General features: G+C 45.3%; 1 protein-coding gene across 15 annotated transcripts in view; it reads right to left on the bottom strand.

Annotated features, from left to right (window-relative positions):
* cadps2 (Ca++-dependent secretion activator 2) overlaps positions 1-19,182 on the bottom strand; it is a 1,044,194-nt gene that overhangs the window by 787,433 nt on the left and 237,579 nt on the right. For all 15 annotated transcript variants that reach the window (XM_072484477.1, XM_072484475.1, XM_072484478.1 and 12 more), the window contains exon 2: positions 13,538-13,651. In XM_072484477.1, coding sequence (XP_072340578.1) covers positions 13,538-13,651 — 114 coding nt within the window. The remainder of the gene's footprint in view (positions 1-13,537; positions 13,652-19,182) is intronic.

Here is a 19,182-nt window from a genome sequence, read left to right as displayed (position 1 = left end):
TTGTAACTGCGTCACTCAAGAACAATCCAGCTTCCTTGCAGACACTGGTGAAGCCTACCATCACCCTACCACCATAACTGAAAGATGGCATGCATGAATATTGTTGCCTTGTGTTAGCTCCAATTAGAGGAAAGTTTTCCAAATAATGAATAAAAAGGATGCAACCAGAGCCAGATGTTGTCATGCCATACTGTAATACTGGAAAAAGACAAATCCAGAGGAAACTCCTTGAAGGTGTTAAATTTCTCCCGCATCTGTGGCGAGCAGCTCATAACTGCAAAACACCACGTTTACCTGCTCTGCCATCTTATTCCACGCAGCCTAGTTAGCTACCTTTTTGGCAAAGGTGCCCCTTCAGCCCAAGCGGCACAATTCTCCTTTGTTTAACCTCATGGAGCAAATTTCCCAGACCAGGGGCTGAAAGGGAAGCAATCAATCAGTCTCATCCCTGGGCCCATGCAGGCTCCAAATGGTTTCAAAGACCAAGGAACAAGCAGCACCCTGGTCCTTTCAACAGCAAGAGGAAGTGCAGATACCTCTTGAGATGAAGCAGCCGTTCTTCTGCTCAATTGTCCATTCTGGCCTGTGCTGGGAATGCTGCCTAATTATTTAAATCAGAGGGTGTGAGAAAAGACCAGCAGTTCCTTCTACACTCCTGTAGTACAAGTAATGCTCATGTGGGTGTGTTTTTGTACACTGTTCCAAGAGGGTCGCTCCTTTAGTGCCGTATACTCCGTGGCTGTAGGAACAGATCACACAGATCTTACGTTTGAATGAAACCAAGTGTATTTAAACAAAAGGTGTACCAGAGAGTAGCTTTTATTGGAATCATGAGCGGGATTCTGCGAAAACCCGCGGGGCGGGCAACTCCGGTGCGAAGGAGTGGCGTGAACCACTCCGGCATCGGGCCGCCCCAAAGGTGCGGAATCCTCCGCACCTTAAGGATCTAGGCCGGCGCCGGAGTGGTTTGCGCCCCACCGGCCGGCGCGGAATGGGCTTGGCGGCACGCCAATCGGCGGCGAAGGGCCTCCGCCGGCCAGCGCGAGTTGGCGCATGCGCAGGAACGCCAACATGTGCTGGTGTCATCCCAGCGCATGCGCGGGGGGGTTCATCTCCGCGTCGGCCATCGCGGAGGACCAGAGCAGCCGACGCAGAGGAATAGAGTGCCCCCACAGCACAGGCCCGCCCGTGGATTGGTGGGCACCGATCACGGACTAGGCCACCGTGGGGGCACCTCCCAGGGTCAGATCACCCCCGTACCCCACCTGAGGACCCCGGAGGCCACCCACGGAGCCAGGTCCCGCCGGTAAGTACCTGTTGTAATTTACGCCAGCGGGACCGGCCTATTCGCGGCCCGGAGAAGCCGCTGCCAACGGCCCCAACCGGCACGGCGCAATTCCCGCTTTCACTAAATCCCCGGCACCGGAGAATTCAGCAGCCAGCAGGGGCGGGATTCACGCCACCCCCCCGGCGATTCTCCGAGCCGGCGGGGGGGTCGGAGAATCCCGCCCCTAATCTCTGCTGCTAGATAGCTGTTATAAACTGGTCTTGTGATTTAAGGTATAATATGAAGCTCGGAGTTCAGGAACCTGCCCCCAGATAGCAATCATTCTGTCTCCCTATTATATTGGGCCGGGTTCTGTGGTCAGCGTCAAAGCAATGCCGCTCACTGCTGACTTTGAAGAAAGCTGCTCATAAAGATCTAGACCAAACAATCTCTGTGGCACGGACTTCTTTAAAGTCAGTTTGCATCCATTGCAAGCCATGGAAATCTCCAGGCATTCAGCAACTGTGATGACAGCCAATCAGATTAAAGCATCCTCACAGACAGCAAACCAAAAATGTTTCAAAAAAAGGCCGAATCCTTTCACGTTTAATTTTTACATTTTAAAGAGAGTGAAATAAATTGGTGTGCCATATACGGGATTTAGGTAGAAATTAAAATACCATAAACTTCAAAAAATAAGAATATATGAAATTCATCGTAATGGAGAAATTGGGCATTAATCAAATCTAAAATTACTTTTGCACGGACAGTTGGGCAGTTCAGCAATAATTAAAAATATAGTACATCTTTTTTTTAAATGATAGCTCATTCAACAAGGTATGACTTTTTCAAGGGTTTTAAAAACAACACTAACAGAGGAAGACTGGTGATTCTCATCAGTTCAATGATTTGTAACTGATTGTAGTCTGTGAGAACATCAATAGCGCTGGACAAGCGGAGAGTCATTAACAGCAACTTTTGATCTCCACATTTAACTGTGCATATGTGGACTCACGAAGTTATGGTCAGTTGCAGAGGAATAATGACAGCAAACAGAAAGTTTTGGTATCGTAACTAATGCAAAATCTGGGAAAATAAACATACATCGTGATGATGAAGGTAATCAATCAATAATCGCGACAAAACAAAAATAGCACATTTACTAGAATCTAAAAAGTAATTGTTAATGCAGCGAACACATGATTTTAACTAGACACCTTTCTCAACAGTTTCTTGCCAAAGGTGGTTAGGAATTGGCATGCCACAGGAAGCAAGTGTATTTACATAAGTTATGCCTGCAGGCCTCTTTTGCCCTCACAATCTGTGCATCATGGAAAGCTGTTAATATGCATACAAATGAGCTCTACCGAATCCCCATGGCAGTAAATAGACAGTCACACAGAGACCTAATCCCAGCATGTCTCTCCTGCTTGCACCTGTCTTCCAAAAGTCCAAGTAATTGGCAGATTTGGCCCCAATATTCCTCCAGCATTTATACAAAATTGCCTCTAAGAGTTCAAGTACAGCTCAGAAGCAATCATTGCACAAACACGACAAACGACACACTATGATTAACTTCGGCTTCAAGCACCAACCTCAAAACTCAGTCTCATATTCGGACTAATTGAGGGAGTGATGAAGCAGAAAATAAATTGTGGAATCATGGTTTAATTCTGCTGACTTACTGAAGCCTCTCCAACCATCCTTCCCACACAGTCTGACTGCCATAGAGCAGGGAACTTGCATCTATGCAGTGGCTGCAACAATGCATTAAACAGGGTACTTCATTCAACACACCATTGGCGAGTGGTACAGCGACCTTTGATTACAGTCCGGTGCAGCAACATTGTCCCTTACATCTTTTCCGCCACCTTTCCTATGGTCTCTATTAGTTGCAGTCGTGGGAACACCCTTGTCCAAGTGGGGTGGCACAGTGGTTAGCACTGTTGTTTCACAGCGCCACGGTCCCAGGTTCGAATTCCGGCTTGGGTCACTGCCTGTGTGGAGTTTGCATATTCTCCCCTTGTCTGCATGGGTTTCCTCCAGTTTCCTCCCACAGTCCCTCCCACAAGAAATCCAGGTACGACCTCCGCATACAAGAAATCCAGTATGACCTCCGCAACGCTTTCCAAGATGCCAAGAGAGAATATCAAACCAAGCTAGAGTCACAGACAGACTCTCGGCGGTTGTGGCAAGGAATCAACAACATAACGGGCTACAAAGCAAAGCCGAACAGTATCTCTGGCAGCAGCACACCCCTCCCCGATGAACTCAATGCATTCGATGCTCGGTTCGAGCAGGTAACCAAACTCAATGCATTCTATGCTCGGTTTGAGCAAGTAACCAACAATCCACTGTCGAGTGCCCCAGCAGCCCATAATTCACCCATGTCCACCATCACAGCTTCCAAAGTCAGATCGGCCTTCCTGAAAGTGAACCCTCGGAAGGCGACGGGCCCGGACGGGATCTCTGGTCGTGCACTCAGAGCCTGCGCGGACCAGCTGGCAGAGGTATTCGCGGACATCTTTAACCTGTCCCTACTCCACTCCGAGGTCCCCACCTGCTTCAAGAAGACCACCATCATACCGGTACCAAAGAAGAACCAGGCAACGTGTCTCAATGACTACCGTCCGGTGGTCCTAACTTCAGTCGTAATGAAGTGCTTCGAAAGGTTGATTATGAAGCGCATCACCTCCATACTTCCAGAGCAATTTGCATACCATTGCACCGGTCCACCTCAGATGCCATTTCCCTGGACCTACACTCATCCCTAGAGCATCTCGAAAACAAGGACTCCTACATCAGACTCCTATTTATTGACTACAGCTCCGCCTTCAACACCATAATCCCAGCCAAGCTCATATCAAATCTCCAAAACCGAGGACTTGGCTCCCCACTCTGCAACTGGATCCTCGATTTTCTGACCAACAGACCACAATCAGTAAGAATGAACAACAACACCTAGTCCACAATAGTCCTCAACACCGGGGCCCGGCAAGGCTGCGTGCTTAGCCCCCTCTACTCCCTGTACACACACGACTGCGTGGCAAAACTTGGTTCCAACTCCATCTACAAGTTTGCTGACGATACGACCATAGTGGGCCGGATCCCGAATAATGACGAGTCAGAATACAGGCGGGAGATAGAGAACCTAGTGGAGTGGTGTAACGATAACAATCTCTCCCTCAATGCCAGCAAAACTAAAGAGCTGGTCATTGACTTCAGGAAGCAAAGTAATGTACACACCCCTGTCAGCATCAACGGGGCCGAGGTGGAGATGGTTAGCAGTTTCAAATTCCTAGGGGTGCACATCTCCAAAAATCTGTCCTGGTCCACCCACGTCGACTCTACCACCAACAAAGCACAACAGTGCCTATACTTCCTCAGGAAACTAAGGAAATTCGGCATGTCCACATTAACTCTTACCAACTTTTACAGATACACCATAGAAAGCATCCTATTGGGTTGCATCACAGCCTGGTATGGCAACTGCTCGGCCCAGGACCGCAAGAAACTTCAAAGAGTCGTGAACACCACCCAGTCCATCACACAAACCTGCCTCCCATCCATTGACTCCATCTATACCTCCCGCTGCCATGACAAAGCGGGCCGCATAATCAAAGATCCCTCCCACCCGGCTTACTCACTCTTCCAACTTCTTCCATCGGGCAGGAGATACAGAAGTCTGAGAACACGCGCAAACAGACTCAAGAATAGACTCAAAAACAGCTTCTTCCCCACTGTCACCAGACTCCTAAATGACCCTCTTATGGACTGACCTCATTAACACTACACCCTTTATGCTTCATCCGATGCTAGTGCTTATGTAGTTACATTGTATATGTTGTGTTGCCCTATTATGTATTTTCTTTTATTCCCTTTTCTTCCTTGAGCTGCTTGCAGAAAAATACTTTTCACTGTACCTCGGTACAAGTGACAATCAACAAATCCAATCCAATCCAAAAATGTGCAGGTTAGGTGGATTGGCCATGCTAAGTTGCCCCTTACTTTCCAAAGATGCGCAGGTTAGGTGGATTGGCCATGTTAAATTGCCCTTTCGGGTGGGGTTGCAGGAAAGGGACAGGGAATTGGGCATATACAGTGTGATCATTGGACGGTGCGGTGCAGACTGGATGGGCCAAATGCCTCCTTCTGCACTGTAGGGATTCTATGATTCTATGAAAAGGTTGTTGTTCAAGTCCCCCTCCAGTGTGGTCTGGCAATATTGACATATTGCTGTTTGCGAGACCACACGGTGTATAAATTGTCTGCCTCAGGTACCTCAGGAATCTGCACATTTAAAGTGTGCCTAACTGTCTCAATCTAATATGCAGATTTGCCAAAAAGTGATCCCGCCCACATCGCAACATCTCCTGAGATTGCACTGAATCTCGCGAGGCGTTGCAAACTGGGTAGATCCCGGGAGCGGGGTCTCCCAGCTTTCAACGGCCGTTGCACCACAGCGAGCTGCTTTTCGGGTGCCGCATGGGCGTTGGATCGTGCCCAAACACTTTTGATCCATAGAATCACTACCGTGCAGAAGGAGGCCATTCGGCCCATTAAGGCTGCACCAGCCCTTCGAAAGACCACCCCACCCAGGCCCAATCCCCCGCCCCATCCCCGTAACCCAACCCAACCCTTGGACACTGTAATGTTATGTATAATCTAAGGAGAGTGAAGGGTTAACAAGATGATGTTCATGTACCTCAACACTAGATGGCATCACTGAGTAGTCTTATAAAAGGCTGCGTCTCTAAGCAGTCTGGGGGAAGGTTAAGGAGAAGGATAGCGAGAGGTTGAGATAGTGTTAGTGTATTAGAAAGATATTATAGATTACTGTAGCATAGATTTAATACTGTTGTTTTAACTATTACTTAGTAGAGTGGGCGAACCATTTAAAGTTGTGTAAAATAAACTAGCTTTGTTTTAAATAAATAGCTTGATGTTCTTTGTAAACGCTATGACTTTTAGCTATCTTGGAGAACTACACAAGGAACACCACAGACACCTAGAGGCTGTGAGGCAGCAGTGCTAACCACTGTGTCGCCCCTTGGTAGGCTTTAACTCTGCACAGTTACAAATATAGTCTTGAATGGAGGTGTTTCATGCAGGCTGGCTGCTTACAAGTTCTGTCCTTGATTATTCCCTGACCATGTGACTACACACATCATTCTGTGGGCAGTGCTACTTTCCAGTCCCATGTTGACCCTTGCTCTGCCAAGCGTTTTACATTATAATGCATGCAGGCACATATCATCGCAATACAACACAGTCTTATGGCTTTACAGTTCTTTCACAATTTTGGTCTGTCACATGGGAAGGAACAATCGAGTACTTGGTTTCTGAAGTTTCTTCTCTTTCCAGCCTTTCAATCCAGCATCTTATTAATTGACCATTTTATCATATTGGTTCTTGTGCTTTTCCATTCACGTGACCATTTCACCAATCTTGTTCTGGCACGTCATCTCAGTTTCTTTCCCGGTCTGAATTGCTGATTTTGCGTCAATTTCAATGATTTTTCCTCTTCAGTTAATTTCTCATTGCCAAGCTTCCCTCATTCAAGCTTTTATTGCCCCGATTCAATTCTTCACTGGGTTGGTTCATTTTTTCTAATTGATTTTTCATGGGAGTCCCGCTTATTCTGCATTGTCTTATTAATTTCTCCTTTTTCTTATCTTCATTTTGTTCATTTTGGCAAATTTGTTTTTCAAGTTTGCTGTCAGTCATTTCAGCTTGCTGTTTTATTTTCTTCTCTCGTTTTAATTCTTGTTGCTGATTCCTCTTTATGTTCAATAGTCCCTGATTTCTTTTGAAATCTTTAACTTCTATGTTTCTTCTGAGGCGAATCCATCAACTTCTTCCTGAACATATACATTTCACAAATGGAATCTTCATTTCTACGTATCTTAATTGCAGCCAAACCCTTTTGGCTTCACTGTTGGTCTGAAAAAGTGTTGACTTGTTTGAATTCTGCAACTCTCACGGTATCCTCCTCCGAGGTCTTTCCGGCCTCATCCGAGGTCTTCCTTGCTTATGGCCCTTTTTAGAGAATTGCTGTCTATCTGGGGTCTTCTCCAAATTGCCTGTCCATAGCTCTTTGTTTCTTCTTGTGGTTGCCGTTTTGAGTGTGTTGCCACTTTAAATGTGTTCCCTCTTTATAAGGGTATTGCCGTTTTAAAACTGCGTAGTAATCTTTTTTGCCCCCACACTAGCTTACCTTTGCAGGTATATTTTTTCAACAAGTGTATCAATGCAGGTACAGAGCATCTTGGGCTGTTTCCTTTATGTTTATTTAAGCTTCAGCATTGCTTCCTACTGCCAGCTGTTTTTTAAAAACAAGCTTTCTTTTTAAACTGCAGCAATTCTTTGTCTTTTATCCAAATTCCTTATTTTAACATTTGAAGCCACAGCCCTTCCAGCTGCCAGTTCCACACGGCTATCTTCTCGTTCTTTTTACTCTGTACATTTCTTTCTTAAACATTTTTGTCTCTGCCAGCCAATTTTACAGCTTTGTTTTTCCTGTTTGTCATTCAGCTTCTTTAGTGAACTGACTTCTAACTGACTGCCTCATCTGAGTCTACATTACGAGGGGTCTGGCAGTATCCCAATATCACAAATTGGTCTATTCGACCAAAGAGGGTTTCTGGTGAGTGCTTTTTTTTTTTTTGAGACCTTGATTAAAACAGGATACTCAATATCAGAAACTTAATTTAGAATGAGGCTATAATCAGTTTCCCAATTTCAGGATGAACTTTCGCAATTATGTTCTTGGGTTAAAGGCAGATTCAGCTTCCTGATGAACAATGTCAGGAAGCCCTTTTACAAGCATTAGTGGGTCATCAATGCTCATTTAAAGGCCCGCCTCATAAGAATTATGTTCCCACGCCAAATTAAGTACCCCGCTAGTGAGAAATTAGAATGTTCATTATCACAACTGCACATAAGTGGCATGCACCTGACGTGGTTGACTTCTTCCATGATTAACAGCATTGTCGGTGCCACCGGAGGGAATATTTGTAAATGTCAACCTATGTTTGGGACCAGGTGGTGACAGTACAAGTTACGTGGAGGATGATCAAGGTAGGGAGGAAGGATTGGAGGGGGAAGGGTGTAGCAGTGGCCGGACAAAGGTTGAAAGGATAGCACAAATGTCCTTTAAAAATGGCATCTGGATTTTCGGCCCCATGAGGTAACAGCGGGTGTAGAGACTTCCTGCCTGCACCACTTCGAGCTCCCCACAGTTGCATATGTAATGAGCTGACCAGTGCAAGATCGCCAATGGTCAGTTTTCCTGCATCTCCCCGGCAGAAATCACTCCCATTTCGGTGCCCACCACCGAACCTAGGCTCCAGAGCGATAGGTTCCAGCCCAAATCTGAAGCACACGTCCAATAGGAAAGCTATGACTAGCTGCAATATCCTGGGTTGGGGAGGGATAACTTTGGTGAAGATTCCCACTCTCTACTGAAAGTGCGTTCCCAGATGTCAAATGAGGATGGGATCTGGCATGGCTGCGATGTCCTTCCTCAATAAATTCTCACAATCAAGGCTGAGATATGAATTATATTTAGTGAGTGAAGCAGTGGAAAATACTTGGCACCTCTGAACACTTCTCTCAGCAAGGAATCAACACCTTAGAAGGACGGGAAGGAGAAAAATTGGTATTTATGTCACCAGCACAGCGAGAGTCCCACAGCGTCATGATTCGCAGCAAGAGAGCGGCAGAAGGCAATTCATTTTCTGGTCTCTGTGGCAAAATTCATTAAAACTCAATCATATCACAACACTGCCCCAGTAAGCAGCACAACTGTATAAATGGTAGCGCTGGAGGAGAGGGACCACAATCTCAAAATGGTTTCTACGAAATCACCACATTGCTCCAATTCTGGCCTTCTGTGCATTCCCAATTTCCTTCACTCCACCATCGGCAGCTGTGCCTTCAGTTGCCTCAGCCCTAAACTTTGAAATTCCCTCCCTAACCCTCTCCATCTCTCTCAACTTCCAGACATTTGTTAAATCCGACCTGGGACCAAGCTCCTGGTTGCCTCGTCCTAATGTCCCCTCTGGGCCTCTTGTGTCGAATTTCATTTGGCAATGAGAAGTTGGGATATTTTATCATGTCTAAAAGGTGCTGTAGAAATCCAAGGGTTGCATCTGGAAAAGGTAACTGGCTGCGCCCAGCACCCACCTTTCTGAGTTGCAGTCTCAGTCATGGTTTGCTGATTATAAGTGGGGGGGCAAATAGAATCTGTGGTGTCTCGTTTCAGCCAGTAGGACCAAGAAATAGTTACAAACACAGCGATAATCTCAATTTTTAGAGAAATGGCACTGCTGCTTCGTGAAGACACAGCGAATAAAGTTAATGCTGAGCCAAAGGTGAATAGCACACCTAAACAAGGGGCTGGTTTAGCACACTGGGCTAAATCGCTGGCTTTTAAAGCACACCAAGGCAGGCCAGCAGCATGGTTCGATTCCCGTACCAGCCTCCCCGAACAGACGCTGGAATGTGGCGACTAGGAGCTTTTCACAATAACTTCATTTGAAGCCTACTTGTGACAATAAGCGATTTTCATTCATTTCATTTTCCTTTCAATAATTTAGGATGATGGATGGGGTTGGCTTTACGAGACAAAAGTGCAGACATGGAGAAGTTTATGAAAGGGACCCCAGAGTAGAGTATAAATAGGCAGGCATGCAGTGATCGGATTTTGTGACTGAATCTTTGCTAAATATTGAGAGAACTGGGGCAAAGGGTTTAAAAAGGGATTGCTACCCGAGACAAGCTCATTTGAAAGGAGATGGAATTGTCTTGTAGAGGTTTTTAAAGGGAACAACTTTTTTCGGGGTGTGGCATGGAGGGTACTGTGATGGCCTGTGATGGATTTGAAATCGTAGCTTATAAAAATCTGCCTTAACTGTGTTTAGTGCCCCAGATTCAATGGTAATTTATGTGGGAATCTAGGCCCTAATCAAGGTCCTGGAATGTTAGAAGATGACGCCAAATATCAAGGATGGCCTCTCAATGACCAAGGCTATCTTTCTGCAGCACTGGCTTATGACAATACGGAGACTGCTACAAATAACAGCTGACAGACAATACAATAAGGTCTATCAAGATCATAATTTATTTTATATGCATTTTGAAGCAACACTAGATTCCAGACCAGATCAAGAGCATTTTGCTTTATAATCCCATCTCCAATGCGGCAGATTTCTTTGAAGAGGCGGAAAGATAGAGAAGTGGATATGTGGCAAGACACTGCTAATGAGCTAGCTGGATGATATCCCTGCAAAATCATCATTCTTGGTGGCAAGGGTCTCAAAAAAGCTTCAACTAAGTGACACACTTGGTTAATGTAGCAATAAATCACCCGACATGGACAGCACAGTTACCCAGAACAGCTGAATGGTCGTTGGCTCCAGCACCAACTACATTGCCAAGAATACTCATCCTTTAATCTGCTCATTCATTGTCTACTAGAATAAAATTCCTTGGTATATAGCTAATGTTTGTATGCCGTCGTGTGTGCGTGAGCGATGGAGAAAGAGTATGGGCTCGATTGAACTAAATGGGAACAAAATCCCACAGTGAACGCATTTAGTCGCATGTTTCCCGGCGCTCAGTGCTGAGAAACACATGGCTATACAACGCGACTCGCGTTGTAAAAGGAGCCTCATAGGGTCTGGTCCCTGTTTGTGGGGACCAGTGTTGAACGGCGCTCAGCCCGTGGTCTCTGAGGCAAAGGGGATGAATCCCAAAGTCTCAGGTACGGCAGGATTTTTGCACATTAGAGTGAGACTAGCTGTCTCGCACTAATATGCAGATTTGCCAAAAACTGATCCCGCGCACAATGAGCAGGATTAGATCTCGTGAGGCGTTGCAAGCCGGGTAAATCCTGGGACCGGGGTCTCCCGGTTTTTATCGGCCATGCTGCACCGTGGCGAGCTGATTTTCAAGTGCAGCATGTCCGGAGGATCACTTCCTATGTGTGACAGGGAGAGTGTGTGTTTGTGTGTGAGAGGGAGAGTCTGTGCGTGAGAGAAAGAGGAAAGAGGAGAGAGGAGAGAGAGAGCGTATGTGTGTGTATATAGTCATAGAGTACAGAAGATGCCCTTCAGCCCATTGCACCGACAAAACTACACAAAATCTACACTAATCCCACTTTCCAGCACTTTGCCCATAGCCTTGAATGTTATAACAATTCAATTGTTCATCCAAATTTCTTTCAAAAGTGGTGAGGTTTCCCACTACCCTCCCAGGCTGTGCATTCCAGATTCCCATCCTCCTCTGGGTAAAAAAGTGTTTCCTCAAATCCCCTCTAGATCTCCTGCCCCTCCCTTAAAGATTATGCCCCCTCGTTAATGACCCTTCAACTAAGGGGAACAACTGCTTACTATCCACCCTGTCCATATCCCTCTTAATATTATGCACCTCAATCAAATCCTGTTCTAACCCATACAAGACCCAAGGGTTGGGAGCAATTATTTTCCCCGCGAGTCTCGCTGAATACGAGCTTCCCACTAAGGGGGCGGGGAGCCCTGGATCATTCATGGTTAAGTTCAGTATAAAGTCGGCCAGGGATGGAATGACAGGACAGACCCATCTGGGATCTGATGAATATTGTAAATAGCTTTACATTGCAATAAACCAAAATTTATTTTCTACCAACTCGGTCTGGACTCATTTGTGGTCTACAAAAAGACCCCTTAACCATCTCTGCTCTAAAGAAAACTACCTGAGCCTATCCAACCTATCTTTATAGCTCAAATGCTCCATCCCAGGCAACATGTTGAATTTCGTCTGCACTCTGTCCAGTGTAAACACATCCTTCCTCTAGTGAGGCGACCAGAACTGCAAATAATACTCTAGCTGTGGCCTAACCAAAGTTTTATGCAGCTGCATGATCTTGTGATCTATGCCGCGACTGATAACTACCCTATTAACCTATCCTGCTGTCTTTAGGGATCTGTGGACAAGACCTTCTATTCCTCTGGGCTCCTTAGTGTCCTGCCATTCATGGAATACACTTGTCTTGTTACTCCTTCCACGCCGGTGCACGGGTTTCCTGGCAACGAAGAGTGCAGTCACCGGGAAATCCCATTGACAACGGTTGGTTGGTAAATCTCACTGGTGGGCCGCCTCCCGTGCCGAAAAATACACGGTGGGTTGGTTGATAAATCCCGCCCAATGTTAGTGTGAAAGGCTGAGATTGAAGGAGAGGAGATTCTAGTACAGCATAAACATCACTGCAGGCTAGTTGGGCTGAATGGTCTGTTTCTCTGCAGTATATTATTGGCCTGTTTCTCTGCTGTATATTCTGTGTAACATTTGAAACATGATGATATTACAAACCTATGCCCAAGAATAACATTGTTTGGAATGAACAAATATACAACAGACTTCAACTGAGTGTCGAGCTGAGGTTTCAGGTGGACAATCGTCAGCCATCTTTTCTGCTGCTGGCAAGATGGCGGGAAGTTGCCAGGCAGCCATCCAAATCTTCTAACAGAGTACAGTTTCTGTCACACAATAGCTGTCAGGTCATAGTATTCCAACACGGACTTGATGGGGTGAACGGTCGTACTGACTCTAAAGTGTTGCAATTAATATTGCCGTAGTTCAAACGAGTTCTTGTGGTTTGGAGGTGGTCCCGAAATATAAGGAAGATTCCAGATCTTTTTTATAAAATAAATTTAGAGTACCCAATTCATTTTTTCCAATTAAGGGGCAATTTAGCGTGGCCAATCCACCTACCCTGCACATCTTTGGGTTGTGGGGGCGAAACCCACGCAAACGTGGGGAGAATGTGCAAACTTCACACAGATAGTGACCCAGAGCTGGAATCAAACCTGGGACCTCGGCGCCTTGAGGCTGCAATGCTAACCAATGCGCCACCATGCTGCCCTAGGAAGATCACAGATCTTATCCTGTTTCTCTTTTGAGATAGTTGAGCTCAGCCAAGTGACAGTGGCAGGTGCTGTAACAGGTCTTAGCAAGGGAATAAATGGGCCAGGAACCTCATTCTAGATTGCTATCCAGGAACCACTGCAGAATGCACGAGCATACAAATGATTTATGAGACCAGAGTCAGATTCAGTACCTTAAGACTGACACTCAAGGCGTACAGATGAATGATGGTCACGCTGGTGTTGGCCATGGTGGTCAACTATGAAACCACACCCAGCAAAGGATCACCACCAGAACAGCAGCAAGGTGAGAAGGTCAAAGGCCCAGCTATTGTACAGCCAGATTAATAAACTTCCCACATACCTCATAGTAACTTTGAATTGCATTCCAAAATGCTTCATCTGCAACAATCTGTGTTTCACCATTCAAGAACGCCTGAAACCGTTCTTTAACCACCTGGAGCTGTTGCTTGTTCAGCTGTAATAAGGGAGGAGAGAGTTCATTAGGTTACTTATCAGCTTTAGGCAAAATACTTTTTAAAATTCGGATTTAAAATAAAACTCCAGCAGGAAAGGATTTACTTTATCTCATCATTCATTTCAGGTACAAATTGCCAATGTAAAATTCTGATACACTTGTCATGGACAGAGTCACAAATCAAGGAACATTTTATTTTTCTTCCCATTCGAATCCCTTTACTGAAGTTGCTCACTGTGGCTGGCATTCGGTTCCACTGCTAATAGTTGACCTCTGGTCCCCGAGCCAAGAGGTCAACTGTTTACACACATGCAGCCTCAGTTACTACGAGTCCCTTATTCCTGTCCACATTACCATCATTGATCTACTCGGTCAGTCTCGAAGCCATGACTTGGAAGCTCCCGGTCTATAGCCCTCTGCTTTTCCACAGCCGTAATTCCCTGCCCGAGGAAACATTTCCCTTCGGCCCTGCCTGTCTCATCTACCTTTTCTCCATTTCACAGTTTCCTTCCGTTCCATGTCCACTTGTTTCCTCTTTCCTCTCAAGTGGTTATACAATAATATACTGCAGAAATGTAAAGGGAAGCACAAAATAAATGTTTATTGTGGCAGGTGGCGGTGGAGGTAGGAACTGGTGGGGAAATAAGTCGATTCACTTTGTTCTTCCTTGCACATAATTTCATTGGTCAAATAAGAAACAATGCTGTAATTCAGGAGACACAGACTGAATTAGTTGACCTCAATATGACGCAGAGAACTATCGAAAAGTATCAGAGAGCCATCAAAAGAGATTTTAATAAATTTAAACAGAAGTTAGCAAACCTTTAAATAGAATGTTCTTTAATAATTAGTAAATTAACACGGAGGACACCCTAACCCTAACTCCGACAACAGTAAATCTGCGAGGTTTTATATATGAGAGACTTTATATGGGATATGTACACATGTACAGAACTGGAATGGAGCATATGGATATTCAATCCCATTTCATAGAATCAAAGAATCCCTGCAGTGCAGAAGGAGGCCATTTGTACCATCAGGTCTGCTCCGACCCTCTGAAAGAGCAGCTTAACCTAGGCCCAATCCCCTACATTATCCCTGTAACCCCAGCAACGAACAATTTAGCATGGCCAATCCATCTAACTTGCACATCTTTGGACTGTGGGAGGAAATCAGAGCACCCGGAGGAAATACATGCAGACACGGGAAGAACGTGCAAACTCCAGAGAGTTGCCTGAGGTCGGAATCAAACCCACGTCCCTGGCGCTGTGAGGAATAGGAATAGTTAGGCAAAAAAAGATTAAGATCTATCTGGTTTGCCTTCTATGATCCTAGTAGTCCTATGAAGCAATCGTAATGGAGTTGTTGACTATTCATAGTGATCAATCTCTATCAATTAGTTGACAAAAGGGCCCAGATGCATGAGGAACCAGAGTGATAAGAAACTTTTGGGAACCATTGATCTAACATCAACTTACTCATCTACTGTACCCCAAAATGAATTTCACACCAAACAGGGCAACAGAAGCAAAAGGAGTGAAACACTTCATCATATTTTGCACTCCATGGCAGCTTCAAGCACTCCCTGGTTGGGTGCAAAGCAGTGTTTCCTGCATTCTAGTCTAACAACATGCTGTGACCACCTCCCTGCCTCAGAGCAGCATTTGTCAAACAGAAACCCTGTGGTAGCCAAGGAAGAGAGATTTTTGTTTTGTTACAGCCCTGGTAGATGCCACTAAAAGGATGTTTTATTCAACGTATCCACAGTAAGTCAGCCACTGAACTAGGCCATTTGAATTTAGTCATCGTTTGCTTGCTGAGTTGGCAGCAACAACAGACAAGCTGCCAAAAAAGCCATGTTGCTCAAAAGTTCTGACAATAGGAAATACTCGCAGTGAGTTTAAAGTCTTTGTATTCTTCGTACTTACACAGTGGAGTAAGGGCAGGATGAACATTGCCACATTTCACTCGCAAAGACATCTAGCTGTATATTTAACCTCCAATTTTGCAAATCTATTAAAACAGGAGTTACCCTTTGCACTTGAGGACAGGTTATGTAATCTCTCGGGGTAGAATCTTTAGGATGGCGAAGGCTCATCCTGAGAGTCAGCGTGCAACACACTCTCGCCGACTCTCAGAAGCCCACTGACATTTCACACTCAATTGAGCACCGATTGGCAGTGGGCGGAATACTTGTTTGCCCATGAAAGGAAGTCCTGCCTTGTTGGCCAACAGCTCTCCAATCCTTCCAGGCAGAGCACTGCAGGGATCTTCAGAATGAGGTGCACCCCTACCCCCTCCTGCCCAGAAATGGAGAATTGTTGGAAAATGGATTGCCCACCTGCGCATTTTGGCCATACGATGACCTGAATATTGCACGGGTAGGATAATCTTCCTAGAAATAGGACAGTACAGTAGCACAGTGGTTAGCACTGTTGCTTCACAGCTGCAGGGTCCCAGGTTTGATTCCTGGCTTGGGTCACTGTCTGTGTGGAGTTTGCACGTTCTCCCTGTCATGATATGCAGACACGCACATAATGATATACAGACAAGCAGCTAATGGACATAGAGAACAGGACATGACCAATAAGCAGGCAGGACACTCAGGGGTGGGATCTGACTATAAAAGACACGAGGCACTCACACTCCGCCTCTTTCCACTGATGAACATCTAGAGAGTCAGTCAAGGGTGTTGTTACAATCTCACACCGCCACCACGTGGCTAAGGGCTAGTCTGGTTCAGTCAGACAGAGTACCCACACTTAAGTTAGCAGAGAGTTGAACTCACAGAGAACTGTGCTAACTGTGCTATTAGTTCAATAAACCTGATTGAACTAACTTCAAGGTCTGGAGTATCTTTCTGATCTAAGCTGCATCCAGTCGCAGCCAGTGTTATACCAGTGTACCTAACACAACATTCCCCATGTCTGCGTGGGTTTCCTCCGGGTGCTCTGGTTTCGTCCCACAAGTCCCAAAAGGTGCGCTGTTAGGTAATTTGGACATTCTGAATTCTCCCTCTGTGTACCCGAACAGGCGCCGGAATGTGGCGACTAGGGGCTTTTCACAGTAATTTCATTACAGTGTTAATGTAAGCCTACTTGTGACAATAAAGATTATTTTAAAGGTTATTATTATAGAGAACCCATTCAATTGGTGCATTGACTGTTGCCGGGCGCACTGCCGATCCATGCCTGCGCCGCTGATTGAAATACCATGCAAGCGCATGCGGGATGATGTTGAGATACATGCCCAACATCATTATGCACTATTTTACTGTTTCAGGTCAACCGCATGCCTGCCTGGGACATGTAAAATTGTGCCCTAGATTGCCGGGGTAACCATTTGCTTAAAATAATACTCACAAAGAAGTATGGAAAACATGCAGGTAAAGTTCTACATTAATGCTTTGCCATTTGTGTGGCAAACCTGCTCATGCTTCTGTGAAGCCAAATATATGAGGAAAATTTGAATTCCCCATTGCAAACGTTATCATGTTTAAAATGTTAAAAAGAACATAGTTAAATGCATCAATAGCAGGAATACGGAGAGCTGAATTCAATTAAATGGCTGAGATTCAATCATGATTAAAATCAAACTTCAATTAAAACTACAAAAAAGGATTACACTATAAAGGAAGCGGCAGAGATAGTTATTTTATGGAGGTGCAGTCATACTTCACTACCACAGAATATACCTTTAGCTCCAAATATCTAATTTTCCAAGCTCTTCGATTTTCTGGTAATTATGCCAATTCTTTTTGAAGGAAGTATTTTGTGTTATTAACATTCAGTAACTAGGATTTATTTCAGAAAAGAAGAAATCAAGGCACTTTGTAAACTAATGGCTTCTTTGAAGTGTTCAGCTAATTGCAATTTTTATCACATCACAGATGGTGATTATCCACAGCCACGCTACACTTGTCAGTAGCAAATCTGAACCTCGCAAACACGACCTTAATATCTCAAAATGACAGAAACTGGAGGAAACTTTTTTTAAAAAACTTTTAAACATAATCACTTCGGAACACTTTTTACAAAAATTTAGTGTACCCAATTAATTTTTTCCAATTAAGGGGCAATTTAGCGTGGCCAATCCACCTACCCTTCACATCTTTGGGTTGTGGGGGCGAAGCCCACGCAAACACAGGAAGAATACGCAAACTCCACACACACAGTGACCCAGAGCTGGGATCGAACCTGGGACCTCGGCATCATGAGGCAGCAATGCTAACCACTGTGCCACCGTGCTGCCCTCACTTGCGGAACACTTGACTGTATTGAGCATGATGCCCTGCATTGAACTTAACTTGATTGCGAACGTGAGAACAGAATGTCAGCCTTTCTGAAATAAACCTGCGGAACTGTGAAACTAAAACAAATGCAGTCAGGTAGAAACGTAGAAAATAGAAGCAGGAGGAGGCCATTCGGCCCTTTGAGCCTGCTCTGCCATTCATTATGATCATGGCTGATCATCAAATTCAATACCCTGATCCCGCCTTTCCGCGATATCCCTCGATTCCCTTAGCCCCAAGAGCTATATCTAATTCCTTCTAAAAATTACACAATGCTTTGGCCTCAACTACTTTCTGTGGTAGCGGAATTGCACAGATTCACCACTCTCTGGGTGAAGAAATTTCTCCTCACCTCACCTCAGTTCTGAAAGGGTTACAGAAACAGAGATAGTGCGGACGACAGAGAGATATTGCCGTTTGATTGGACTCGGAGGCCTGTCCAAATTAGGCAAAATGGTGCCCTACAGGTAGAACGTTAGTTAGTGATGTAGTCAGTGACTTGAAAAGACAAAAGAAACAAGGGCTATAAAGCGCCCAGCAAAGGAAATTGACGGGGCTGAACTGTCTACACTTCAATGCAAGGACTATTACAAACAAGGTAGGTGAACTAAGGACACAGGTAGACACATGGCAGCAGGATGTTGATGCGAAAATGGAACCCTGACTAAAGGAGGGGCAAAATTGGCAGCTCAATATCCCAGGGTATAGAGTTTTCAGGCAGGAAGAGTTGGTGACAAAAAAAGGAGCGGGGTAGCATTATTGGTTAAAGAATCACTTGCAGTTGTGAGAAAGGATGATATAAGAACAAAGAAAAGTACAGAACAGGAACAGGCCCTTCGGCTCTCCAAGCCTGCGCCGACCATGCTGCCCGTCTAAACTAAAATCTTCTACACTTCCAGGGTTCGTATCCCTCTATTCCCATCCTATTCATATATTTGTCAAGATGCCCCTTAAACGTCACTATCGTCCCTGCTTCCACAGCGAGTTCCAGGTACCCACTACCCTCTGTGTAAAAAACACTTACCTCATACATCTCCTCTAAACCTTGCCCCTCGCACCTGATGCAATTACGACGAGACAAGAGGAGAGTGTAATCGAGGCTTTATTACGCAGAGATGTGTAGCCTCCAGCAGCTGCTGCTGAAATGGCTGCAGCTCGGAGAGCCCACACATTTATACTCCGCCTACTGGGCGGGTTAGGAATCTACCCCCGTACCTGTAGTACAGGGGGCTTACCGCAA

The sequence above is a fragment of the Scyliorhinus torazame genome, chromosome 19, assembly GCF_047496885.1.
Source record: "Scyliorhinus torazame isolate Kashiwa2021f chromosome 19, sScyTor2.1, whole genome shotgun sequence".
NCBI lineage: Eukaryota > Metazoa > Chordata > Chondrichthyes > Carcharhiniformes > Scyliorhinidae > Scyliorhinus > Scyliorhinus torazame.
This window is presented reverse-complemented; position numbering and strand designations above follow the sequence as displayed.